Source organism: Mastigoproctus giganteus, chromosome 11 (assembly GCF_048544385.1).
Source record: "Mastigoproctus giganteus isolate SK-2022 chromosome 11, ASM4854438v1, whole genome shotgun sequence".
Lineage (NCBI taxonomy): Eukaryota > Metazoa > Arthropoda > Arachnida > Uropygi > Thelyphonidae > Mastigoproctus > Mastigoproctus giganteus.
In genome coordinates, this window is record NC_143585.1 from 46,745,885 (window position 1) to 46,773,631 (window position 27,747).

Below are 27,747 nucleotides of genomic sequence, written 5' to 3' on the forward strand. Positions count from 1 at the left end.
CTATTTTGGTAGTGTCATTTCGCATAGCCATTTTATAAAATCAGCTTAGTAACAGGATGAGAATACAACGGTTTTCGCAAGAGAACGCTCAGCGAATATCAACACAAATTCTAATTTTAATATTGAAGGCCGTGCTGCATATGATTGACAGCTGCCTTACGTCACTTAATCATTAAAATATTGAAGTAAAAACATCATTGGTTATCAGTTTACATTCGAATTTGACGAAATATTAAGAACCACCCATGTTTGTGTTGCACTGAGCATGACTGAGGCGGAGTAATGCGTCATCGAAACTTTCGAGTACTGTTTGATCTGCTGAACGTCACCTCCTTTTATGTATAAAAGTCGGATCAGCTTGTGGGAGAAGAGCACTCTTGACGACGACTTCAAAAAGAAGATTCACCACGATCATTAACAGCAACCATGAAGTCGATTTTATGTACGGCAATTCTAATACTGCTCGCTTCCGTCCGATCTGTGGACTCAGCGACATGTAAGTATTTCAACTCGCTTTTACCATCGATACGTATCTTCGCGTAAACTACATATTTTTGAAATAGTTTATCCACATTATTCATTAACACTCTATAATGGACATTTTGAATATAATAGCATTTAATGCATATTTCTGTTCGGCTTTTTGACATTAGGTCTCAATTTGATGGTTGATCCTGTAGCCGGGCTTCCCGATTTGAGCGCATGCGTTTCCATTGAAGGCTGTGGAAACCTAACTCAGTGCGAAGTAAAACCAGGAACCAAGATCGACATCTGCGTTAAGTCAGGTAAAATTATTAACTGCAAAAAAAACGTGTATACTGATAATGAGTTTCAGTTTTAGAAATTATTTAAAACTACTTTATAAATACCATGAAAAACATTATTTACTTCTAACGCAGTCGGAAATCTTTAATGGGTTGGGTTTCGTTCTAAAACTCATGAAGTAGCTCCCATGTTTCCCTTATGCATGATGTCATTACGAAAATGCAGCAGTGCATAGCAATGTATTTCTGTAATTCAAATTGACAATCTTGCGTAAAGAAAGAAAATTTTTCTCACCGGTAACGCCAATATACAGTCGTTTTTAAATGCAAAGGAATGGCTGGTTCGGACAAAGCCGCTGTGGTTTTTTCGTAAATAAGGGTCAACCTCTCATATATTCACTGTATTTCTTCGATGTGTAATTTCGAAAGAAGTAATGTTTGAATGTTACCTACCTATCTTGAAAAAAACATTTAATTACAGTGAACTTGGGTAATTGTAATATTAGACATACGAAAGAATAGAATTAGTTACATTAAAAATGATACCTTCATAAGTTCTTCGATTTAGCATTTCTCATAATTTCCTCAAAGCCTCTCACCTTTTCTCAAACCTTTAATTACATTATTCCGTTTGTTTTTGAATTATTAATTTTCGGACATAACGTATTCAGTAGAATCTTCTCTTCACGTTAATTCGTTTTGATTTTTGAGGGCTTAAATTGGGAATTCCGAATCTCTCTCTCTCTCGAAGGATAACAGAACTCTGAACATTTATTGAACTGTGAACAGTTCATGAATACTCGTATAAGCATACTCGCAGAGATCTCGCCTGTTTTAGGCTCATAGGACAACAACTCCAGATGAATAAACAGCAGCTAAGAATTAAAAAATCCAGCAGAAATCGGCTTAAGAAATGGAATATTGATTGTAGTACCATCCTTGCCAAGGTAAAAGATTTAGAAAGTTTTATTTTAAATTTAGAGCGCAATAACTCAAATCTGATTCATAGAACCCTTCATAGTATGTCCACGATTCTCGTAATTTTGAAGCATGAAAAACCATCTAAACAGACTTTGTGTAGAATTTTAACAATTAAAAGCGTAATAGATTTATAAATTTAATTATTCGTATTTAAATGAAAACATGCTAATTTTTGAACGTTGCCAAAAGCCAAACTAAGTTGTCTACAAAATGCATCGAATATTTCATCTCAAAAACAATGTGTGCGTGTGTGCACATGAGTATGTGAGTATGCGTACTTGAGTGGGTGCGTGGAGATTAGAATGACTGTATGCAGGGGGTAGCCTAAAATTATCGGTTCAATAAACTGATTTTGATAATAGTTGTTTTTTTTTTTTTTGTTATTTGGAACATTAGCAACTAAGGCCATATTGCTCCGGGATATGCGGTGGTCATTCCCTTGACCTTTCCGCATCCTCCGTATTTGGTGGTGACGTACTCGAACCCCGGTCTAATCAAGAAGCGTGTGCGATGCACTGCTGCTCCTTCCCACCTGGCTACGGAGGCGCCTTTGATAATAGTAAAAAAATCTTAAATTTCGCGTTGGCAAAAGGCTTTCCCAATTTGAATGGTCCATTAGAGGTTCGGAATATAGTGCATATATTCCCCAGACAACTTTGCGAAGACAGGAGTTAAATTCCTTTTCGTGTACTTTTAAAAATCGAAAAAGATAATGAAGCAAGAAATTATCTTTGTTTGCCTCAAAACACTATCCGATTATCGCCTTTTATAATTTTTAAACAAGGGCAGGAAGGATGTATTTGCTTAACCCGAAAGTTTACAAGTAATAGTAGGAACAGGGGAACGATAATAATTTCCGGGTTCTTCTGCTTTTTTTTCAATTTTAAAACAAGAGCGTAGGAAGATAACAGATTTATCCCCCAGTTTCTTGTTTAAAAATAAGAAATTGAATCAACAATTTACTATGTGGAATATTTCGGATATTTATCAAAGTCAACCGGCTTTTACAGTACCATATGTACAGTACAAATATTACGCAGTACATTGATTGCAAACATTAAGACTCTCTTGTTCACAATTCACACTGTACTTGCCGTTCTCACTGTACTTGCCGCCATACTGTGAACATCCTGGCTCGTCTCTCATTGGTGGTTTGGTGGTGGTGGACAATATGGAGACTCACTAGGGGGCCTTGCTGTCAATTAATCTTAATGTATTCATTACGAAGTTCTTCCAACCACCTCTCGTATAATTTGCCTAACTCAATAACATGCTTCCAAATTCTTACAGCAACGTCCTCACAATTTGTACCTGTGAAAGCGAACATTAAACATACTCGTAGCCTCAGTTTGTGTGTGTTTAGAGTTATGTAACATCTGAACATATCTGAACATTTATTACTTCACAATCTAAACTTTTCATAATATAGATTTCATTTAGGAATGCGTAAATTCGAATCATTCTAGCATTTATACTTATACTGAGCTACGCAACGTCAGGGCTCAGGATGGGTAGATATGTACCTGGCTCGACCAAGCTCTTCATTACCTTAACTTCCTCTTGTGCACTGTCTGTTGTCTTTTCTACCTTTCGATTGTTACTAGCGATGTGGAGGTATTCCAACTTAATTCTTCATTAACCCTCTTATGTCGCGTACATTCCGCTTTATAGCTTCCCTTATAGATACTCTTAACCTAGAGTAAAAGTCCCCAATAAGTACCACATATACCTACCACAATATGCTCCACAAACCATTCTCACTGTACTTGCCGCCATACTGTGAACATCCTGGCTCGTCTCTCATTGGTGGTTTGGTGGTGGTGGACAATATGGAGACTCACTAGGGGGCCTTGCTGTCAATTGTCCAGAACTTAACAACGGAACCAAACACAACTTTTCATATACAATGCATTACACTTTTGCAGAGGTTCTGTATACATCACAAAGGAGTACTATGGAATAGATGTGGGAAACCAGCGGTGGCGCTTTTACCAAACACTATGCCACTATGTACTTACTGCCATCTGAGACAATTCATATCATAACCACTGGACAATATTCAGAATTTTTACTCTAACAAATTTCCTATTTTGTGTAACAAATTTCCTAATTTTTGCAACAATTACCACAACTTCTACCTCCTCCCTACACTGAGCATCTTGAGTATCAAAACGTTTCCCCCGAAAACAAGTTTCATGTCTTGTGGTTCCTCTAATGAGATAAAGAATGATTACTTATTCTGTGGTTTCTTTTTTGCCTTCTTCAGAACTTGAATATATATACACAGAAATTACTGATTCAGCTATTGGTGTAAAAAAAAGTTTTTTTATTTATTTTTTTAAATAAGGTTTTAGGAGGGTGAAAGATAAGAACGGTTTCAGAACTGTGACAAACCAGTGCATCTGCCTCAATGTAAAGAACTAGTTTAAAGTGTATTAGTTGTCTGACAGTACCTGGGGTTCACCCCATCTCCGCGTTGTATTTTTTGTAAGTGACACAGAACTCTGTGGAGGCCAGAGAGTGTGAGGAGTGGTTTGTCATGTAGTGTTATGTTCTGTTGATTCTCTGTCCATTTAGCCTTTGGGCCCCTATTGGGACCCACTGGAGACTTGGGGGGGAAACAGGTAAAGGATGGGGACGATGGAGTAGGCATCCCCAAAGAGAGGTCAGTGGGGATGAGCCCTCTCCTCCCTCTCCTGCCTCGGGATGCGGTTTTAAAGGGAACCGGGTTAGAGTACCCAGCTCGGTTCGTCAAATGGCGTGTTGTCAGTAAAGTTGCAGTATCTCTTCGTTGGTGAGGGTTGTCGGGTCCATGTTTTATCGAATCCGGTAGGAAGGTCAAACTGCCATTCCTGCTCTGGAGATGGGATATTTTAGCTGGCAGGGAGGTCAATGTAAAGAACTGTGGGGTGAGGTGGACAAAGTCCTAGGGGGAATTTCTACGAATTTTTTGACTACGGAAAGTCTGTAGAAATGATGCGATCATTTCCGAATGTTGAATGAAGCAGTTCCTTCACTTGTCTGCTAACGTGGGGAGGGGCACCATCTTACATGAACAATACGGTCTTCGAGCATTGCCTTTCTTGCAAAGCGGGAATAATGTGATCTCGTAGAAGAGCGCAGTACCGTGCACTAGTTGCCGTACACCTTACGGGGCCATGAGGTGTAGACTCTTCTGAGAAAAATGATCTGACCGATTATAAACTCTGCTGTGAATGCACACCATACTGTAACGTATGGACTTTGTAATGGTCTTTCATTCACAGCAGATTGACGAGAAGTCCCCCCCCCTCCCCATAATCGTCCGATTTGTGCATTTACAGCCCCATGAAAAGTGAAATTTGCCTCATCAGACCACAAGGTCATTCTAGCCCATGTATCGTAAAGTTCCATACGAGCCAGAAATCTTTTTTTTTTTTTTTTTGGGTAGTTGTTGGCACATCGGCTTCTGTGGCCATAATGCACCTTTCAAGGTTTTCGCAGTACTTTGATCCAAGCCCGAGGCGGGGTTCGAATTCTACCTAGGGCTTGGATCAAAACCTTTGGATTGCCAGGCAGGCACTTTACCCACCCGGCTAGCCCGGTCGGCGAGCCAGAAATCGTAGAGCAAAGTCTATTCGTTGTTGCTGATCACAAGACTATTTCTTGCACTACTTGAAAATTGTACGGGAACCAGCGTAAAATTATTCGAAACACTTTACGTACAGTAGACCAGGGAAGGTTCAAGTCACTTGACACTCCTCTGGTTGTCCACTACTGACTGGTGGTATGTTACCTCTCACTTGGTTGTTGCTCGATTGCTTACTTAGGCTTCCCATTTACTTTTCACGTCTTTGCGAGCCCCAGAGGTATGGCTGTAACAGAACTAGTTAGTCTAGACATAACTCATACCTTTTGTTCTAAGTGTAGTTAAGTCGTTTTTGACTCTTTTTCTTTTGGCTGGTTATTATGATCATCATGTTCGCCTATCTGGTATCTAGTCCTGCTTCCGTCTAGTGGTTTTGTATAGGACAAAAGCTTCATATACCCTCAGGGATGAAGAGATGGAGCTATTTCCCCCTCTCTACCCCCCGCAGTTTGGGTTTTCGCGTTGTGATTATTATCGGGTAATCATGCAATTGATTACTCGACACCGCAATTAACCTCTAATCATGCTTTAACATTTAGCTCTACTACTTTAGTGGTTGAATGTGAGGTTTTGGCAGTAAAAGAAGAAACCTGAATAACACAGAGACATAACAGGGTTTAATACAACAAGAGAGAATTTTACATACTTCACTCAAAAGATATGCTAAGTCATTTCATTAATTAGATATTTCATTAATAAAGTATTTCATCCAAATATTTCATTAAACATATTTATCAAAACAGGTTCAGCAATTATAAGATCAAACCTTTTAAGTTTAAGGGTAGTTAATTTTCAATAGGATCAGTTTAGCGATTAGAAAGGTTAGAAAGGAACATTTTAACGGTACCATGATCACTAACATCTTCGCACTTCATGCTTATATCATTTTAACTTACCAGCTCTAAAGATCACACTGAGTTGATCAGTCTACGGCTATGGCTCTCCTCGGTCGGCTCGGCAGAACAACGGTCAGCTTCTGGCTGGGCTCTTGGGTCCTTCCTTTAGTGTCTTCTTCGTTCTCTCCGTCCGTCTCTGTCCGATTTCCTCCTCCGACGACGACGACTCTCTTCTCCTTGCGAGGGTCCGCTTTTTATGTCCTAAGCCCGCCTACATTGTATATACAAAACTTCTTTCTCATTGGCAAGAGCCAAGTCTTATGATGCCTGATTTTTCCATGATGAGTCATGGAAAAGCACTGGGTTCAAAGAGGTATCTCACGCTACCTCTCGAATATTCCAGCGACACGTGGAGCCACTCTACCATCTCCCTTTGCTCTAATTTGCATCTTAAGTGAACGCGTCCATCCGGTGTTTACAAAAATCTTACTTTACACTTGCAAGTGGATAAGTGAGATAGCTGTTGCTGGCTAAGAGCTGTAGGCTTCTATAGCACGTATTTATTACAGTTATAGCGACTATATTTAGAAAAATATACGCTTTTATTTGAGGATTTTACTCTGCCTTTTTCATTTGGTACTTAAAGTACTTAAAGTGATATTATATCGAAGCTTTTGAAAAAGATCTAGATAGGATGGGTATAGAAAATTCAGTCGTAGGAACTTTGAAACATAGGAAAGGGCAGAATTAGCGCTATAAGAGGTATTTCGCATTCTGACCATTGCAACCGCCACTTCATCCACTACCTCCGTTCCGATAGGTGGTCGTCCCCTGCCTGGAATTACACCGAACTCCTCAGTCGGTCGCTTCAAATTTCTTTATTAGTTTTCAAAGCCCGACTGACATGTCAAAGGTTTTTCGCAAACCTTTAAGTTTCCGATATTGACATAGTGCTGCATTAGCGTCGCAATTATTCTGGTAGAACAGTTTTACTAAAAGAGTACTTTCCTTTTTTGTAAGAGCAATAATAGTTATTGACTGTGGCTTTGGAATTTCTTCTTTTATCTAACAGGGTGTCATTTGCGTACGTATCGTGTCTTGAAGTAAATGACAACTTTTGCATATGTGCAGCCGTTTTTCCCTGGTGGCGCAAATTTTAACTAATGTTTTTTTCTTGTAAAAAAATCGCTTTCCCATACCCTAAACGACGTATCCGTCAATTTTCACATCGCTAACTCTAACCATTTTGACCCTAGGGTCTCCTGAATAGGCAAACTTATTTTATACCCACCCGGTATATATATATATATTTATTGATTTATTTACCCTCATCTATATTCTTTTTATCCTTTTAGGTTTGCTTAATTTCTTATTGACGATTCTTGGTGCAGAAGTGGAAGTGACCGTTTCACAAAATGGTCAATTACTAGATGCCACTGTCGCTACTAATACTAAAGATTGCACCGTTCTAATAACAGTGACGCTTTCCGAAAACTGTCAGGTTAGTATTTATTCCAAAGTTAGATTCGTTGATAATAATCAATTTTGCTGTTGTAGATTTTAATAACCAAAATTATAAACATCGTTTTTTTATTTCATAAACGATGTTTTTAATATTTCAGGGACTGATAAATTTAGATATCGAATTAATAGTGAAATTATTAGGATCAGTCTACCTAAAGGCTCTAATCCCATTGAGTATTCCTGCTAGTTGTCCTGGGTAAGTAAAATTATTTTAAGTAACCAAACAAATGGATTTTACACTCTTTCACTTTCAGTTATCAGAAATTTTATAAAATGAAGTTTTCGTTATGACAGCAACCTCTTTTGGTCTGCACGATGGATATGAAATATTCGACTTAACATAAACACTCCCGTCTAAAATTTTGGAATCACAGTGAACCACAATGTTTTCTTTATTTTTTGTTTCTTTTACATTTTTTTCTTTTATATCTTTTTAATATTATTATTATTTTTTTTAAATTAGCCATGAGAATATAAGATTTAATATAAAAAAAAACTACAAAACAATAATTTTTTATTAAGCATTGAAAAATTGACAGAAAAAATATTCAAATTATTAATATTATCAACCATATTAATTTTTCATCGAAATCCTCTACCAGATTTTATCACTGCCATTTTCAGATGTGAGATTCTCGCGATTAATTTTATACGTAATGTCTTCACTAACATTTTCCAAGCGATCTGCAAGGTTTCCCATAAATATCGTGAAAATGCGCAGAATTCACAATTTGATGGACCAGATTATCCCATAAGGGCACTATTGGTTTATGTGGGGCGATTCGAATGGTAACACTATAATTTAGCATCAGCATTAGTAGTGGCAAATAATGCAAGAAAGCACTTTTATACAGCATAAAAAAAAAAATAGACTTCCTATTTTACCTATCCATTCCCTCCAATTTTTCGTCTAGTTCTTCCTTGAATTTATTGAAGCTATTAACTTTCACAATAACAGATGGATATTTCCTCCAACAGTTTACTTGCTAGAGAGTGTCTGTATAAACTAGAGACGTGCTTCCCATAATTTTGATTTTGATTGCTCTAAGCCCAAACCAACCATTTCTTTCGATTTTCAGGATATAATAAGGGTTTCGGACCGCTACACTAGCACGAAGTCCCGCTTCTTTAAAGCGAAGTTTTACTGTGGATGTAAACAGGATACTATATCTGTTCCTATTTAACTCAGCTCGTATTTCAGGTGTAGCAAATCGTCGATTACTTTTAGAAATCAGTCTTGCCTTATTTTTCTGCTTTCATGCGCAGTCGTCCTATTCGTGTTTTTTTTTTTCCTTTAAACTGTCAATCTTCTTGAAGAGAATGTCAGTTTTAACTTCATATAAATAAAGCACCTCGTTGTTTTCCAGTACATCTCATGGGCTAAGTTTGTTTACGCAGATTCAAAAGAGCACTCATTTTTCAAAACACAAACGAAACACAAAACTTATACCAAACACTTTCTGAATGATAGATGTTCGATTTTATGAGTTATAGCTCTTACTCCACAATTTATATTAGTGTAAAATATTGTAGAATGATCTCGAATCTTCTATAATACTGTATTTATACAATATCCTCACTTTTCTGGAATATTCTGTAATAATTACCCACGGGAAACATTAAAGAATTTGCTGCAATGTACTACCACGTTAGGAATCTTCTATATGTTCTAACGTATCAGAAGTATTTTATGTATTCTAATACATCAGTAGTCACCTACAATATTCTACCACATCAGGAATCTCCTAATGTTCAAAAACATTCAGAGCCTTCTACAACCCTCTGGAATATTCTCGAATATTCTAGACAATATCTTAAATAGTATTTAAGTTTTGTTTTTGATTTTTATACACAGTAGAAAATATTTTAATGAAAATTGGTAAAGAAGAAGAAGAACTCTATTGCATACAAAACGCACATGCCGTACACAATACCCTTCACGGCTACAAGCCAGAGGTTGTAGTTGGTATTATTTTAATAAAATGTTTTAAAATTAAGAAAATTGAAAAGTGATACCAAACTGTTAGGTGGCAGTGTATCTCACGGCTATTATATTCGAATCAACCTTCCCCCGTTATTTCGTTTCTTACCCACGAACGTAGTAACATTTCTCGATATATCATAATCCTGGTTTAATCAATTCTGTGCTTATTCCCCAATGAAATCGTTCTGCCTGAAGTAATCTCTAATGTCAACCTTCCTGAACGTAAAACTATCCTGTTATAATTATGGTTAATATAAACAGTGTAATCCCCTCTGGCTCTCCTCGGGATTCCTAAAGCCATTTATAAGTGAACGAGGATGGACCAAATGTAATGGAGATTTCGGTAGGATTCAATGGCTGTACTCAGAGCGTGGAGCAGAGACTATAAAGCGTTCACACTGGCAGTTCGTACAGAATACACTATTTCACTATTTCAGAATTCTTTAGTTTGTTTCCTTCCCAGCAACCAAAACTTCACAGTCATATGGAAAATGTGAACATCGACAATCGCAAGGCAAAGGTGTACTAATGGGAAATTTTGCTGGACAAGGATCAACGTTCAGAGTCTTTTTTAACATGATGGCAGAAATTCTCTAAAGGATGACCCTCTTCAAGTAAAAGTTTACATATTTTCTACAGAAGAAAATCTTGTCAGAAGCGTTCCGATGATATTATGTACGACGGTCGATGATGAGCCCAAGGAACTGGATGTCAGCTATAGGAGAGAAATAACTTCTTGGATCGAACAGTGATAGTAAATGAAACATAGTGTAGGCACCTTGAGCCAGAGCAAACGATGAAACTTGCAGTAGAAACTTTAGACATCTTGAAGAGCAAATTGTGAATGGGAAGCATTGAGGGAAGTGATCATGACGCTATTAGTCTTTTCATACAAAATAAGAATACTGTTGAAGGCTTAGGAAAAATGCGTGAGATGCATATAAAAAATCAGGTGATTTTTTTTATATACCAATGGTATGTATAACTTAGTCTGTAATCAGGTTAAAAAAGGAAGTTAGGCATACTAAGGCAGAAGGCATACTAAGGGAGAAGTCTCTGTCAAAGAGAAAGCGGACAACAGCAGCAAAGAATTTTATGATTATATCAACAGCAGAAGAAAGATGTTGAACCACATTGGTCCACTGGATGACAATGAATGGGTTGACTGTCCTTATCCTTGCTAAGGTTGCTGACAAATTAAATAGGTATTTTGAATTTACATTCACACTCGCGCATGAGGAATTCTTTAGGGAATGGTATGTCATAAGTTTAACAAACGCTAACGGAAAGATAAATAATTTTGTAATAACTGAAAGGAAACTGGAGACCCGTGTAGACTGTAGCTGTGCGTCTGTTTCTCCAATTCACAAGAGGATATCGGCCGACCGAGCTAGCCGGGTGGGTAAAGTGCTTGCCTGGCAACCCAAAGGTCGCGGGTTCGAATCCCGCCTCGGGCTTGGATCAGAGTAGATAATGCAAAAACTTTGGGAGGTGCATTATGGCCACAGAAGCCGATGCGCAACAATGAACAAAAAAAAAAAACAAAAAAAAAAAAAAACAAAGGGGTATCAAAAAGCGCCATAAGTAATTACAGGCTTGTTAGCTTAACGTCTCTTCCGGGGAACATAATGAAGTCATTGGTTAAGGAGTAATTCAGGACCTTCTAGAGCGGAATGTAGATGTACGGCAGACAAAACATGGGTTTGTTAAGGGGCGGCTTTTTCTGACGTATGCGATTGCATTCTAAGATGCAGTAACTAGATGAAATAAATATTTTAACACCATACTGATAATTTTACACATAAATGACTGCTGTACAAACTGGAGCAATGTGATAATGACGGCAAATTACACCTCTGGATAAAGGGATAGTTCAGTGGGCGAAGACAGAAATTGGTTATCAATGGACACTGCTCTTCGGATTAATGTTTTTAGTGAAGTCTCGCAGGTTTGAGTTCGTGACCAATTCTTGTTTTAAATATTTATTAATGATATTGATGAGGATATATCAGGCTTAATGTCTAATATCTAAAGTATGCCGCTGCAACATGTTCAAGAAAAAGAAGATAGATAAGGTGAAAAATTGGAAATGAAATTTAACATTGACAATTTGAGGTAATGCACATGGATAACAGTAAACTCAGGTTAACATATCAACTGTTTGGTTTTACACTCAAGATAGTGGAAAATGAAAAATAACCGTTGGTAATTGTTCTGTCAGATATGAAGTTTTCTGAGCGGTGCAGACAGGTGGCCAGGACAGTTCATGAGGTTTTGTTAATGACATATAAAAACTTTGCTAGCGTGGATAATGAAGCGAGTATCCCTTTGCTGTGGTGCAAGGTCATGGCTAGACAGCATTTTGAGTAATTTATACAGGTCTGGGGGCCTCACGTTAGGAAGAATGTAGATCTTCTGGAATGCGGAGAAGGCCAACTAGATTAACGAAGGGAAAAAAAAAAAAAACGGAACTGTTATTAAAAAAATCTTCTGCTGAGCAAACTGCAGTTTTGGGAACCTAGGCACCTGAGGAAGAGATCGGATTGAGGTGTTCAGGGCCTTCAACGGTTTGAGTAAGCTAAATTTTGATGACAATCTTCCTCTTACTGGGACTACACATATGAGACGGCATAAATTCAAATTGAAGAAGGATGGTTGCAGGGTATTCATGCAGAAGTTTGCCTTCAGTTCATGAAGGCAAGTTTGAGTTGTTGATCGTTGGACCAAACTTCCATCTTGTGTTGTGGAATGAGTGGTTTGAATAAATTCGAAGAAGAACTATATAAATTCTTAGAAAGTATAATGGGTTGATTGATTTTGATTTGGTAGTTGTTGGCGCATCGGCTTCTGTGGCCATATTGCACCTCCCAAGGTTTTTGCAGTACTTTAATCCAAGCCCGAGGCGGGAATCGAACCCGCGACCTTTGGGTTGCCGGGCAGGTACTTTACCCACTCGGCTAGCCCGGTCGGCGAGTATAATGGGTGAAGCTATCATCTTATATACTAATACTGCTACCATCTCTTAAAAACACTAATGCTAATAATAACTTTGTTCCTCTAAAATTCCGTACTGACTTATTTCTCGAATAAAATCTGTTGCTCCATTGCTAAGCTCTTAAATAACTATCTCTGTTAAAATGTCAAACCCCCCTGTGGAATATTGTTCTCATCTTGGGTGGTGGCCTCAAATCTTTTATCATGTTCTTTTATTCTTTCCGAAAGAGAGCATTAATGTTAATTATTGTCACTTCTCTTACTGTCTCTCTCCTTTCCTTGTCTCATTGACCTTTAGGTATGCAGCTTGCCTTTTCAGTAGATTCTTCCATGAGCCAGGTCTTCGCAACTCACAGCTATAATTCCACCGCTCCCTTCGAATCCAATCCGAATACGTACCTGAACTAGCCAACATTGATTCTCTATTAAGCCAGAAACAGAGAGAAGTAGCTTTTCTCTTTCAGGTATATCTCTTCTCTACTGTTCTCTGGAATAGCCTTCTTTTTGGTATATTTACTGAAAACTGCAATTTACAGGAAATCGATTCTAATGCTATAAATATCTTTTGTCTTCTCACTTTCAGCCCATGAACTGCAAGTTCTATCGAATCGCAAATGGGCTAGAAGTTCTCGAAGCACTACAGGTTCATCCTTCCTCTTTGGGAGTGATATGAAAAGAAGACAAAAATATTCATTATACACAATAAACCAAACAAATTGTACCTCTTCCTTCAAATATATATTTCAATTTAAACGTTGTTGACATAATTTTTAGAAAAATAGTGACTGCATAGTTGAAAGAACATCTTATATAGTTTGAGCAGTATCGTGGAGAAAATTGGTGTACAGAAGCTTGCGCAATAACAGGAATTCGCCGAATTACAAAAACAGCAGATATAGCAGAATGGATAATTATAATTTACTATACATATTAAAGGTAGCCAAATATATTTAAATTTCCCAAACATATAAAACTAACTTAATTAAAAATATTCACGAGCAGTCAGTTCATTTAAATTATAAAATTTATGGTGATTTATTTGGCGCCGATTTCCTTTCTTCCAAGCTTAACTGTTAATTAATTTCTACTGAGGTTTATTTGATTAAATTACTTTCATAAATATGATTGTGAAGCTCTTTTTTTTTTTTTAAAGAAGAACTGCACTTTATATTACAATATAATAAAAGAGACTTTTCTATCCACACAGGTAGATAGAAACAAGATAATAACAGGAATTCTGAGTTCAATCAATGATGAATCTATGAAGAAAGGATTATTCAAAACGGTTATGGTTGTGGTCAATAAATATTATGCAATTTATACTTGAATTTTAAGAGGGAATTTGTATGCATATTTGAATGTAAAAATAAAAAACAAAATGCTACTCTCATTGTCTGCATATTCTTCGTTTTCTTCATTTCAATAGTAATTTATATAAAATAACAAAACTTGTTTATTTCTTTAATTTCTTATAAGAATATAATTTATTTAAAAAAACATGACAATAAATGCTCTTAACTTCTACATATATAATGCGGTATTCATGTTAAGACTTACATCTATAATTTATAGTAGAAAAAGAAAGACAAGGTCTTGGAGAGCGAGAGAGAGAGAGGAATTTCAGCAGTTCATTTTAACAGAAAGAGAGAGAGAAACCCGAATAGTTTTTTTTTTTATTGTAATGTCTTTAAAACAAGCTTTCTTTTCATTTTTTTAAATCGAGGGTAACCACCTGAGCTTTTCGAAATCTTTCACTGAATTTGGGTGTGTGGTGCCTCCGTAGCCAGGTGGGCAGGAGCAGCAGTGCTTAGCACATGCTTCTTGATTAGACTGGGGTTCGAGCCCGTCACCACCAAATACGGAAGATGCGGAAATGTCAAGGAATGACAATTGCATATCCCGGAGCAATATGGCCTTAGTTGCTAATGCTCCTAAAAACCAAATAACAATAATAACTGAATTTGTTCATTGATTAGTAACCCAAATCAATATAAACATCGCCAGAACTTAGATTGAAGGTAAAATGTTTCAAGATAGCTTAAAATTTAGTAGATGATTGATTCCTCCAATAATTTAAGAATGAATTCAGGTGCAGTTATTAATCAGTCCAAACTAGATTTTGAACAGACTAAGAGTAAAACACTTTCTTCTTGCCCTAATGGTAGCCGGGCATTCTGGTCTCTTGCAAAAGCTATTGGCCGCAACTTTGGCCCATCTCTGCTCCCGCCTCTGTCAAAATCAGATGATTCTGTTGTCACTGCAGCCAAGGATGGATAAAGCTGACTTGCTAGCATCTCATTTTTCTTCCAACTCATGTATTAATAATCTTCGTAAAACACCTCCCACCATTCCCAACACTCTCAAATTCAATGTCTTCCGTCAAAAGGATGTCAGAAGGATTTTGGCGAATCTTGATGCAAAGAAAGCTCCAGGTTCCGATGGTATTTCTCCATTTGTTCTCAAAACCTGTGGTCCTGAACTTAGTCCTGTTCCTTGCCGCCTTTTTTCACTTTCTTATTCTAAAGGTGTTTTTCCTTCTGCTTGGAAATTTGCTCATATCCAGCCAGTTCCTAAAAAGGGTGACAAATCCCTCCCATCCAATTATCGTCCCATTGCAATTACGTCTACTCTTTCTAAAGTAATGGAGAAATCAATTAACCGCCAATTCTTAAACTACCTAGAAACCTTCCGTCTGATCAAAGATCGCCAGTATGGATTCCGTCAGTGTCGATGTCGATCAACTGGTGATACTCTGGCTTATGTTACCATTTTATGCACAAATTCAATGGAAAAGTTCGGTGAAACACAAGTAATTGCTCTTGACATCTCATAGGCTTTCGATCGTGTTTGGCGTAAAGGCCTGCTGAACAAGCTTCCATCTTATGGTTTACCAACTGTTTTTTTTTTTTTTTTTTTTAATTGGTTATCCCGTTTTCTCTCTGATCGCTCACTGGGGGTAATGGTAGATGGCTCTCTCTCTTCTACTTCTCCACTAATGCTGGTGTCTCCCAAGGTTCAGTTATTTCCCCCACTCTTTTCCTCTTGTATATTAATGAATATTAATATACAAGAGGAATTTGTATATTGACTGGAAATCCTATCCATAGTGTTGCCGATGATAGCACATTGCATTTCACTTTTCATTTTAAGAAACTTTGCCCTGCTCAATGAGCTTCAACTTCTCGGATATCCGCTACCGATTTCTGAAATGCCGATATCCAGTGGGGAAAAGACAACTCAGCTGATTTCAGTCCATCTAAAACCCAGTCTTGTCTTATATCTCGCAAAAAGGATTCTTCTGCTCCTATGCTTATCTTTGGTGACACTCCGATTTCTAGGCAAAACGATATATCTCTTTTGGGGATTACCCTGGCTTTTAATCTTTCTTGGCACAAGTATATTACTAATATTGCTTCCTCTGCATCTAAAAAACTTGGTTTTCTCTTTCGCTCTCAACGTTACTTTTCTTCCAAACAGCTGTCCACTCTGTACTAATCGCAAATTCGCCCTACCATGGAATATTGTTCTCACATCTGGGACGGTTCCCCCAACACCTCTCTCAGGCTTCTTGATTCCGTTCAGAAGAGGGCAGTTAGGTTAATTAATGATTCATCTCTAAAACAGTCTCTCCACTCACTGTCTCATAGGCGTACTGTTTCTGCTGCATGTCTTTTCTACAGTTACTTCCATGGGCACTGTTCTTCTAAATAGGCTTTTAGAATTCCCGCTCTCTCTTTCAAAACAGTCGGAACACGTGCTGGCACCAGTCAACATCCATTTACTGTCCAACTTCAAACTCACAGGACGAAATTTTCATCTTCCTCGTTTATTCATTCTACTGCCGTTTTGGAACAACCTTCCTTCGTAGGTGTTTCCTGAAAATTACAGTCTTCACAAATTCAAGTCTAATTTCAACAAATATCTTCTTTCGTCTTCTCACCTCCAACCCTAGCACGGTACTAGGTTATTATTGTTATTCGATTTTTTTAGGAGCATTAGCAACTAAGGCCATACTGCTCCGGGGGTCCTCCGTATTTGTGGTCACGTATTTGTGGCTACTGCTCCTGCCCACCTGGATACGGAGGCGCCACGGTTCTACGTACTATAGGTTCTAATACCTCTCGTGTTTGTGGTTTTCATAAAAAAAAAAAATGTACACTAGGAGAACAATTGGAAAAGAGAGAAGAGAGATTATCACCATTTTAGGGCACCGGTATATAAACAAATTTCCATGTAGAAATAAATACACCAGTCGTTTTAGAGAGCTTGAAATGCCAAACAAAACAGGAATTATCTTAAATTTCAGATTTTAAGAACGAGCCGGGATGTCTTATCAGGACCCTAAGACTCTTCTTGAGATGAAGAATGTTTTTACCATTCTTCTAGTATTCTATATGAAGATCAAGTGTCCATTTATTATACATGTTCAGTTCAAAACAAATGGAGGGACAGAATTTACTGTCACTGATACAAACGCTACAGGGATAGTAATAGGCTAACGAAGATTTTTCTTAAGTTGAGGATACAATAGATGCATGAATAGTAATCTTGGTGAAATTATGCAATGACAGAGGCTGCGGCCAATAAATTTGGCAAAGAGATTAGAATAACAGCTTGCTATTTGGACAAAAAGACATTTTCTTACTCTCTGCCCTTTTCTATATCGAATTTGAATGCATTAATAACTTATCAAACAGTTGCAAAATAAAGCGTGCTCATAAAACAAAGCTGGAGATTTGGATATAAACCATTTGCTATCTATTATATTTATTTAGAAGCCTTAGCTTAAGTGCTAAAGCACGGTTAGGGGTGAGGAAGAAGGAGGGTTGCTTCCCTACAAAAAACAATGCCATTGATAAGATTTGAGCAAATAATGGGAGAAGACGATTTCTGTTTGTAATTGTCTTCTCCTATTATTTGCTCAAATCTTAATAGAAGAACTCAGAAAATAGGAACGGTATCATTCAGATTTTCTCATTTTGAACTAACAAAATAATTAACATTTATTTCGTAATTTGAAGGCTCGTTGATAAGGAATTGGTCAAGCCTTACAGTAGTGTCGTTATGATTGTTTAGTAAGAAAATGAGCAATTGAACTCAGATCATTATTAACAGCAAACGGCTCATCGTATCAATCAGTAGGCGCCTCCGAAGCCAGGTGGGAAGTAACAGCAGTGCATAACATACGCTTCTGGATTAGACCGGGTTCGAGCCTGTGACCACCAAATACGGAAGATGAGAAAATGTCAGGGAATGACCACCGCATATCAGGAAGCAATATGGCCTTAGTTGCTAATGCTCCTAAAAACCAAATAACAACAACAATATCAATCAGTTGGAGATGTACAGCTAAAAACTGAAGCCATTTTGCGTTACTAAATTTAATAGTACCAAGAAAATTTACTTCGCTCCTAGAAAATATAGATTTGGAAAAGTCACATTTTAAGCAGAATTCCAAAATTTTCTGAGATATTTGAAGAGAAGGAGAAATGATAGAATTGGCAGCAGAAGTTGCTATATTGGAATAAAGAAATTTTAATCAGAACAAAAATTGGACCTCGAAGATTATCAGTCTTTGACAAGTAATAATATCACAGTGGACAATAGCATTATTATTATTAAACTCGAAAGACGCAACATTGTAACTTTTCTGCATCAGCTAAAATAATTTTAAAGAAATGATTGTAATGAGAATTGAAGGATTTGTGGTCGCCCGTTTATTTTTTTAATTATGGCTGTACGCCAGTTGTAGTAGCATCCTTGGTTGACTCGACAATTGTGGGGTCGCCCGTGTATTGACTTGTTTATTTATTTTCCTTTTTTATTAAGGCTGGCTATATACCAATTGTGGCCGCTGTAGTGGCTGAGAGAAACAGACACTCCGGGTGTACTTGTACAAACAGGAGAAATATATTCGTCTATTTTTTGCATGAGTAAATGCAAGGGATTGAGCCTCTGTTACATTTGTTCTAAGTCGGTATTATGATTGGATATCCGAATTTCCGGTTTGGCCAATAGCCCAGTATTCAAGAGACATGTACACCTGTATGGTATCTTATGTGGGACGGAACCTGAACGTCAGTTTAACTCCGCCTTTGTACACTGTAATTATTAGCGCATGTACCGCAGCCGACGTCGGAACGGTCTGGTTTACCAGCTCTTACTGCCCTAATATCAGAGCTATTTTTATCTGTTCGGTTGGTTTAATAGACGTAGAAGTATATCGTTTCATTTATCTCTCAATTTCTCTGAAATATGAAAGCGGTTATTGGGAAATTGTTCCCCCTCTCTAGCTTAATGTAAATATCTATCACGAGGTGTTAAACCATTTAGCAATTCTTAATAATAGCTCTACATCGATGGTACTGCTATCAAATTTCTGACGTAAATATCGAAACACAACTGTGCTGATCTTATTGGTCAATGTTCGTAGGGTCAGCAATTCGACGTTTCCCAGACTAACCCACCAACTATGAATGCAGTCGTTGTTTTCAATGTCCTGACCATGGTGCTTGCTGTGGAATGCACCCCCGTCGGTAAGTGATGGACATAAAAAAGAAAAATACTATCTTATTTTTGGGATACTAAGAGAGTTATCTGAGCTGCCCATCTGTATGTAGTCCGATTATTGTGAGTGTTCTGTGGTCGATTTTTCTATTTTATCTGACGAAAACCCTCAGTTTCCGTTGAAGAAATAACTTGCTCTGTATTCCTAAAAAGTGCACCTGAACCACGGACTGCAAAAGCCTACACAGGTTCATTGTATTATTGACGGGATTCAAACGCGTCTGTTTTTTTAAATTATAGGACTACAATGGATGTCCCAAAGAAAGGCATCGGATGCAACTTTTGATGAAGACAAAACACGAAATTTCTTTTTATTTGCACTTATTTTAATATTGTGATAAAATCGACTGTCCAAGTTTGGATGCATCTGAACTGATAATCTTAATCATTATTTTTGATTCCTATCTGGAGAGAATGAATTGTTAAGAATAAAATAAAATTACTTTGCCATGAGTTTGCGTTGATTTGATATGCAAATGTAAAATTTGCATATCAAATTTTGCATTTGATATGCAAAATTTCAAGACTTTTCCCAATTAGTGGAATATTCGTGCTACTGGAATGATTCACTAATTTTTTTAAGAATTAAATATCGAATTTTCTGTTTAAATAATTCAATAAAACTTGGGAGAAGTAATATTTTAAAATAGCACTTCGTTATCCATGAAAAATTGGTATTTGGAGTGCAAACTAAACTGAAGTTTTTACATTAATATGTAGAATTTCGAATTAATTTTTAATCTTGCAGTTAATATTAAACTTGGTGTTTGAAAATATTTTTCACATTCTACAATGATTAAAAGCAATAAAACGGTATAAAATAATAAAAATTAATGCGGCGTCATTCCAAGTGAATGGTGGCAACTGATTTTTACTTAAATAGTTATATCGATATCGATTTTTTATCACATTTTTCTTTTTTTCTTTATTTTTATCACAACGATGATAATAAACAAAAAAACAACTGGGCTTTGGAATTATGGAAAATCCATACAGCACATGTGGGGTAGAGAAAACTGGAATCACATCATGCATGACCGCCTACAGTATGAGTACCTAAGAAGTATAATAATAACCCGGATACAATATCCTCTAAAAGGAATGGAGCATCATTTTCTGGACTCGGCGTAAGAGTATAGGGCCCTAACAGAATACGCGCAGAAACTCTTCTTGAGAAGAACGCTAAATGCCATAATAAACTACGACTGAAAGGTGCATGACAACAAAAAAAAAAAAAAAAAAAAAAAACGGAGAATAAAGGAAAAAGAAAAAGGAAAGGAAGGAAAAAAGAAAAAGAAAGGAAGGGGAAAATATTTGACTGGAACTCAAGAACTAGCTACCTGAAATGTCACCGAAACTCTTGGATCAAACCATCACCTCGTAGGAATGGAACACACTCATGGACGCTGTTGGCCGATCCTCTCCCCCCACAATATGGACTCAACAAAACTGGACATAACCTAATTATAATTACCTTACTGACATGGACTCATACAAACCGACTGATCTTGGATGCCCTGAAGTGGATTCGCTAGAAGGGATGCCACCCCGATAGTAAACACTGACCTGGACTGACCTCTCAGACATGCTGTTCTTCAGCCGGCTGAAGAACAACCATGCGCCCTAGCATGGTACTTTTTAAATAATTATCCTAGGGGTGGAAGAAGGCAGGTCTCCGCCTTATCTCCTCCTCGCCAATCATATTTTCTTTCTGGTGGAGCCTAACCATTAACCAGTCAGGGGTCATCTTACCTATCTGCTCATTGCTTCTTCCCCCCAGTCTGCCTACCTGGCAACCCAAAGGTCGCGGGTTCGAATCTAGCCTCGGACTTGGATCAAAGTACTGCAAAAACCTTGGGAGGTGCATTATGGCCAGAAGCCGATGCGCCAACAACTACCAAAAAAAAAAAAAAAAAAAAAAAAACCTTTAAATCGGTCTTACCGGAAAATTTACCAGTTAGAGAAGCAGCTTATTGTCATTAAAGGTTTAAAATATATTGCCTCAAGAAACTTCCTAATCTTCTATCAGCTTGAAATTCACAGAACGTACCTCAGTAATGAAGAGGTTATATTGGGTCCTCAGGAATGGGGCCCAGTTCAATAATGACACGTGAATACGTATAGCCGGATAGCACTATAGTTCGACAAAATTAACAAATCACGTAGTAGCATAAATCTTTCAGCTTCAGTTGAAACAAGAGAAAAATTTGCTATGGTGGAGTACCGTAAGTGAACGATGAAATGAGGGGACAGCAATAAATTTATATGGGTAGTAGAAGAATTTCCGAAAATATTACATTACAGAAGTCGATACAAGATGCTCGGAAAAAGGGTCACATGATATCACTACATCTTATGATGATATCCAACGGCTAAACAAGCGTGAAAGCAGTGAACTTTGCTAAATTTAAGGGTCTCTATATGATTCTGTGGCAACAAATCCCATTCATCGACCGGTGCAGATCTTAGCTCACCAAGTGACCGAGGATTTGACTGTCGGCTGGCAATGCGACTCTGAAGGGCGTCCCACAAATCTTCGGACGGAGTAAAGTCTGGATCCTACTCCCCAACGGCAATCGTTGGATATGCACTTCAAGACGTTGTTCCCCCACTTGAGCTTTACAAGTAGCGGTATTGCCATGCATTAAAAAAAAAATTAAAATAAAAAAAAAAAAAAAATATATATATATATATGGACCAACCGCTCCCCTAAAATGTCAGACATGGGGTTTTCGGGGATCAGCCATATCTGTACATCTTCTCCACCTTAAGCGTCCTTTTCTGTGATATTGGAAGAATGGAACAGCATTTCTCGTTATCGACCTCGTGGGTAGCTCAATTGGTAGGAAAAGACCTTTAGTTTCAGTCCTGCCGATGACCAGATGAAATTTTATGGGTTTTTTCACAATGTGAGTGGGGTAATCGGTCTAGGGCCAGGGTACCGTGGCTTTTTCTCCCACAAACTCGGTTTTTCTTCCTGCAAAACAGAAACTCGACATCGGAACATACACAATTTACAGCTAATATTCGCTGATGCTCCTAACCCCTACAACAACATCAGCAACGACTTTCTTGTATGAAGATGAAATAACCCCAAAATCTGTTAATAGGCTATAACTGGACTAAACAGAGAACAGAACTATACCCCATTTATCATCGTACCAGTTTCCACAACACTGCGGTGTTTCAGAATTAATGGCATACAAACGTGTGGCTGCCTTCGTACAGTCCATGGGTATTGAGCATTCATAAAAAATGCTTTGCCGTGTGTCCGCAACAAACTTAAAATACAGTTGATGACAACGTATCGTAGGGTTCCTCTTTCTGTTAGAGCCAGACTGCGGTCTATTCTGGTTAACGTTATCCTTGGCGACTTGGACAGCACTTCTTTTAATATTTTCTGTCTCCAGAAACTCCAAGTGTTGTTTCCCACAACTGCTCAATATGTACGTTTTAAAGAAATACAGTGCTACTGTAAATTCCAAAAAAGTTTAGTCATAAAAGAAACATCAGGGATAATTCTTTTTGTAGTAATGCCTTTTTCCGAAAGGAACCAGCGGTTCTGCCATCTTACCTAGAGAAGGTGAAGCAGAAACAATTGCACCTCGTCAGGGGAGGCAATGTTTAAGTTCAATGTATAGGGTTGTTGGTTTCTGTTGTGTTCTGGAATTTGGCTTCACCCATTATATTTTTGCTTGTCTTGGCCAGGGTTTTCTGAGCTTCCTGGACGGAGACAAAAAAAGAAGAAAAACCCCGATAGAGTAGGGCGAGTACATAAATTAGGCAGAGACAAACTAGAAATAAAGAGCATGAATGCAAAGGCATTTTCCGAAAGGGCGATCCCAGTAAGGGAGAATAGATAAGACACATAGGAAGAGAGCTGCATGTAAGTTGCCACTGGCGTTCAGGTGGCCAGATGGCCACTTAATTCTACTCATGTTATGTCCCGTTGGCCAGTTAAGTTCATGTTAAAATCTTGACGTAATATTTCGTAAAGCATCAAAGTTTAAATAACGTAAATAGTTCGAAAGGTAGTTCGTAATCATTAGTATTAGAAATGGCCATAGGGTGCACGGAACTCTAAGGCTTATCCTGCAACAGTCAAAAAAAAATTAAATTAAATTAAAATTAAACGAAAAAATAAATAACAAGACGAGAAAAGGTAATGGACAGCATATGCATTTCCTTGATCCCTAAGGTAAATATCCAGTTGATCTTTGAATTTCCCCAAAATGTCAGTCTCTTCCACCCACGTCGTTAACTTATTAGGCTAATTTATAACTCTCTGGATAAAAATAAACCTTTCTGCAATCCAGCTTGAACATCTCCCCCCCCGTTATTTTAAATTATGGCTGCTAGTTCCAGAGTAATTTATAACCGTAAACTTTCAACCTCATGCATTTTATTATTGCCTCTCAGAGAGCCTTATAAACCTCAATCAAGTCCCCCTCTAACGTGCTTAAGTGTCCAACCTGAGCAACACAAATATTCGAAATCTTTCCTCATACGGACGCCCTTTTGCCGAACTCACCAAGGGAAATTACTTTTCTTTGGACCCTTTCAAGAAGCTCAATGTCTTTTTTTAGGTGTGGTCTCCTAAAGTTGTTCCCCATGTGTACCCTTTGCAATTAGCTGAATTAAAGCGTAGATGCCACTTTACTGACCATCTTAAAGTCTATCTAAGTCAGTCTGAAGCAGCTCTGCTTGGCGGATCATTCCCAAACTCTACCAAATTTTACATCAACTGCAAATTTAGCCACCACGTCCTCTGTCCCATATAACTACAAGGGCCATGTAAAGGATAGATAATGTCTAGTGTTTAAGGCTCCAATCAAGCTGAGAAATATGAATTATAGGAATAAAGGATAGATATAAATAGTATAAATTCTCCTGAGTTTATTGAGATGACACAAAGACTGAAAATCAACATGGAAATAACGCCATTCTAGTGCTACCATAACGACAATAGATGGCGGCACTTGCTGTGAAAATCCTGAATTCCTTTGCTGTGGACTTCTTTCCTTGGAGAGAAGTCCTGTTTGCTTTTTTCCAGCTAATAAAAAAAAAAAAAAAATTCCGGAATACCTAACGAAAAAATGTTACTCCTTGCGCATTGGATCGGGTAATTACAGATTTAGTGACACAGGGTTTTAAAAATTGTGTTATTTTGGTGGAGATGTTTTTATGTTATATCGTGTGATATCGGTATTTCGCTTTCAGGTTGATCTTGTCCTTTGGCTCTTTAAAGGAGTTTTAATTGGAATGTGGTGTGTAAATGGAATGTTCTTTCATTAACAAAGACTATTTAAATTCCAAAATTATTAAAAATTCATAGAATTTTGTTGAGGAAGGAACATTCTTGAATTTTAAGAGACCATTGTTAGAGAGGAAAAGAATGACGATTTTTTAATTACGTGTCAGATTTCTTTAAAAATGGCTGCAATATGTCTTGAAAGGTTCATCTCCTATATTTGCATTCAGAATTTTGTCTTCAAAATTGGTTTAATTCGTGATGAAAATGGTAAAAGATATCCGATACGGTAAAGCACTACCAAGGAAGGGGTAACCTAAATATTCTGGCTAACTGTTGGTGAAATCAGTGTGGGAAGGATGTTAAGCTAGTGGAACGGGTGCAGAGAAGGGCAACATTATTAATGCGGGGAGGAAAGAAATGTTCTTACCAAAAAGACTTCAGTTTTGCAAATTGCGCATCTGGAGACTAGGTACCTACGAGGTGATTTGATTGTGGTGTTTAAGGCTTTGAATGGATTGAGCCAGCTTAATACCGATGGAATTCATTCTTCCTTGTGTTCCGATTACACACTAGAAAGAGCATAAATTCAAATTGAGGAAGGATGGTTGTAGAATAGCTGTTCAAATGTTTGAATAAATTCAAGGAAGAACTATACTCATTATTGCAGTGGATGTCCAAGTGATGTGCAAAGTTTTATTTTTGGCTGATGCTGCTGTATAAGCTTTCTTTCTGCATCATTTGCCCCTAATAATACTGCTAATGATGAAAAAAGCTTTGGATTTTATTAATAAATTAAAATCATGATAAAAATTCAGCACATTCCGATTTATTAAAATCGCTTAGAGATATCTTTAAAGGGGAGGAAAAAATATTCAATGTTATCAATGAATATACAATCTTGTGTCATTTAACGAAAATAATTAAACATTAATCGTAAATTTAAATTAACCTTATGACTGCTTGCAGAAATGGAAAGAAAAGTCTGTAGAGTATTTTAATAATATATCGATTTTAATAACATGTATTATGCACGTTAGGAGTAAATAAAACTACGAAAGGCATAGGAAAACTGTTTGTTAATATAACAAGATGCTCTACAAAATATTGAAATAACACCTGTCCTTACCACAAAGAAGAACAGGTGATATTACAACAGGTGTCCTTACTATTAAGTAAGGACGGGTGACAACGAAGTTAGAACATTGGGACTACCAACAAATAAATATCATGCTATATAAATTTAAATTATTGCGAAGTCGTCGATGTTCATAGCTCGTGCTGCCATGTTTTGCCACCTGAACGAAATTCTGAACTAATATCCAAGATTTGTAAAATATGAAAATATCTTTATAACAACACTGATTGAAAGGATGTTTATAGGATTTGGAGTACCTTAACTTGGTTTTTTGGATATACAGTAGAATAAGTGTAATTTGTTGGATAAACAATGAGCTGAACATGATTAGTACGCTGGCTTTCAGATCTGGAATCAGAGTAGTACAATTGCGCCACCGGCCCTTGTGTAACTGTAAGATAAAGAAGATAGAATATTAGATGAATCGATAGAAAATAAAAGGAAAAAAAAAGTAGATTTAATCTGTAAAAGTACGAACATAATATAATTGGTACATTTTAAAATATATAAAATATCTATTTATACTTTTCATATACAATTATCAAATAATTCAAGAGAGTGACAGCACACATTAGAACACTAACTCACTGTCGTACACAGCACAATGAATTTTCCTTCTGATTTGTCTGAAAATATCCATCATAAGTGTGACGGTCATGGACAACCAATTCGCACGTCACGATGGTCAACGCCACAGTACTCCAATAATATATTTGTTCTGTGTCTAATTCCCCTGCAACAATTTCCGAACTTGTGGAACCGAAGTGGCTTCCGAATCTGAAGGTGCTATAAAAGGTGTGTAATTTACACCTGACAAACAAAGCAGTGAGCGAATAACCGTCTGACAGTGTGCAATGCAGGTAACATGAATAAGACCATACTATATGTGTCTATCCAACCTGCATCAGGGAGCGGCATACCGGACGAACATCTAAAATTATGGTGCAGAGCGATCATTCGCTGGCCATTCACCTCTGAGTATTACTGTTATATGTAGAGTTGTAGAGGTTTCAACAACCACGGCAAGAAAGCAATGCTTTTGCTCTCGAACCCAAATGCTATTTTCCAGCAGGATAATAACCGTCCAGATATACAGGGTGATTCACTACCAGTGCGACAAACTTGCAGGAGGTGTAGGGGGCACAAAGATGAATCGGAATCACATATCATTGCAGGGTCCGAAATGCCTTCGTCATGCGGCAGAGGACGTTGAACGGGAGGTCGCGTGAACAGCGATCCCGCTGGAAGTCAGCATTTGCGAACCGTTTCTGTTGAAGAAACGAAGTAGCAAAAGTCCTCCGGAGTGGATAATCCGCAGGCTCCAATGATTGGACTCGTTGCAGATGGTATGAACTCATTTGGTTTGTTGACAGTATCCTCCGTACAGTAGATTGGGAAATACCCAATCGTTGGCCTATCGTTCGAGTATTCGTACTCAGATTGCCTTCGGCAAGACGTAGGACATTCTCCTCATTGTCTGGCGTCCTCGTCGTTCGCTCTCTATTCATGGTACCTCTCGTGAAACAGCCAGTCTCACGAAACCTTCTGTGCACACGTGCGAAAATCGTATGATGAGGAGCACGCCTGTGCGGGAAACGTTCCTGGTACAAGCGCAGAGCGGCGCACCCGTTACAGTCCGCAGCTCCATACGCGAGGTGCATATCGGCCAGTTCAACGTTTGAATATTCGTCCATCCTACTGCCTTGGGAACCGGTTCGCAAATGCTGACTTCCAGCAGGATCGCTGTTCACGCGACCACCCGTTCAACGTCCTCTACTGCATGACGGAGGCATTTCGGACCCTGCAATGCCATGTGATTCCGATTCGTCTTTGTGCCGACTACACCTCCTGCAAGTTTGTCGCACTGGTAGTGAATCACCCTGTATCTCTGAATATCCGTAGGGTCCCAAAGTGATGTGGATGTAATTCCTTCGCCTGCACTTTCAGACAGGTGATTTGTTGCTCATTTACGATATAATGAGGTCTCCATTTGCTTCTGTGTCTAATTCCCCTGCAACAGTTTCCGAACCTGCAGCTGATCTGCAGGAAGTATGGTTCAGTGTTCACGAGGATGACATTG

The 27,747-nt window shown here is 37.8% G+C and overlaps 1 protein-coding gene across 1 annotated transcript; it reads left to right on the top strand.

Annotated features, from left to right (window-relative positions):
- The first annotated feature begins 316 nt into the window (after positions 1-316).
- Positions 317-14,101, top strand: LOC150077969 (uncharacterized). The gene is made up of 5 exons (XM_090384836.1): positions 317-496; positions 654-785; positions 7,565-7,710; positions 7,832-7,929; positions 13,919-14,101. Exons 1-5 carry the CDS (start codon positions 427-429, stop codon positions 13,920-13,922), a joined length of 450 nt encoding a protein of 149 aa, XP_090240962.1. The 5' UTR covers positions 317-426; the 3' UTR covers positions 13,923-14,101.
- Positions 14,102-27,747: the final 13,646 nt, after the last annotated feature.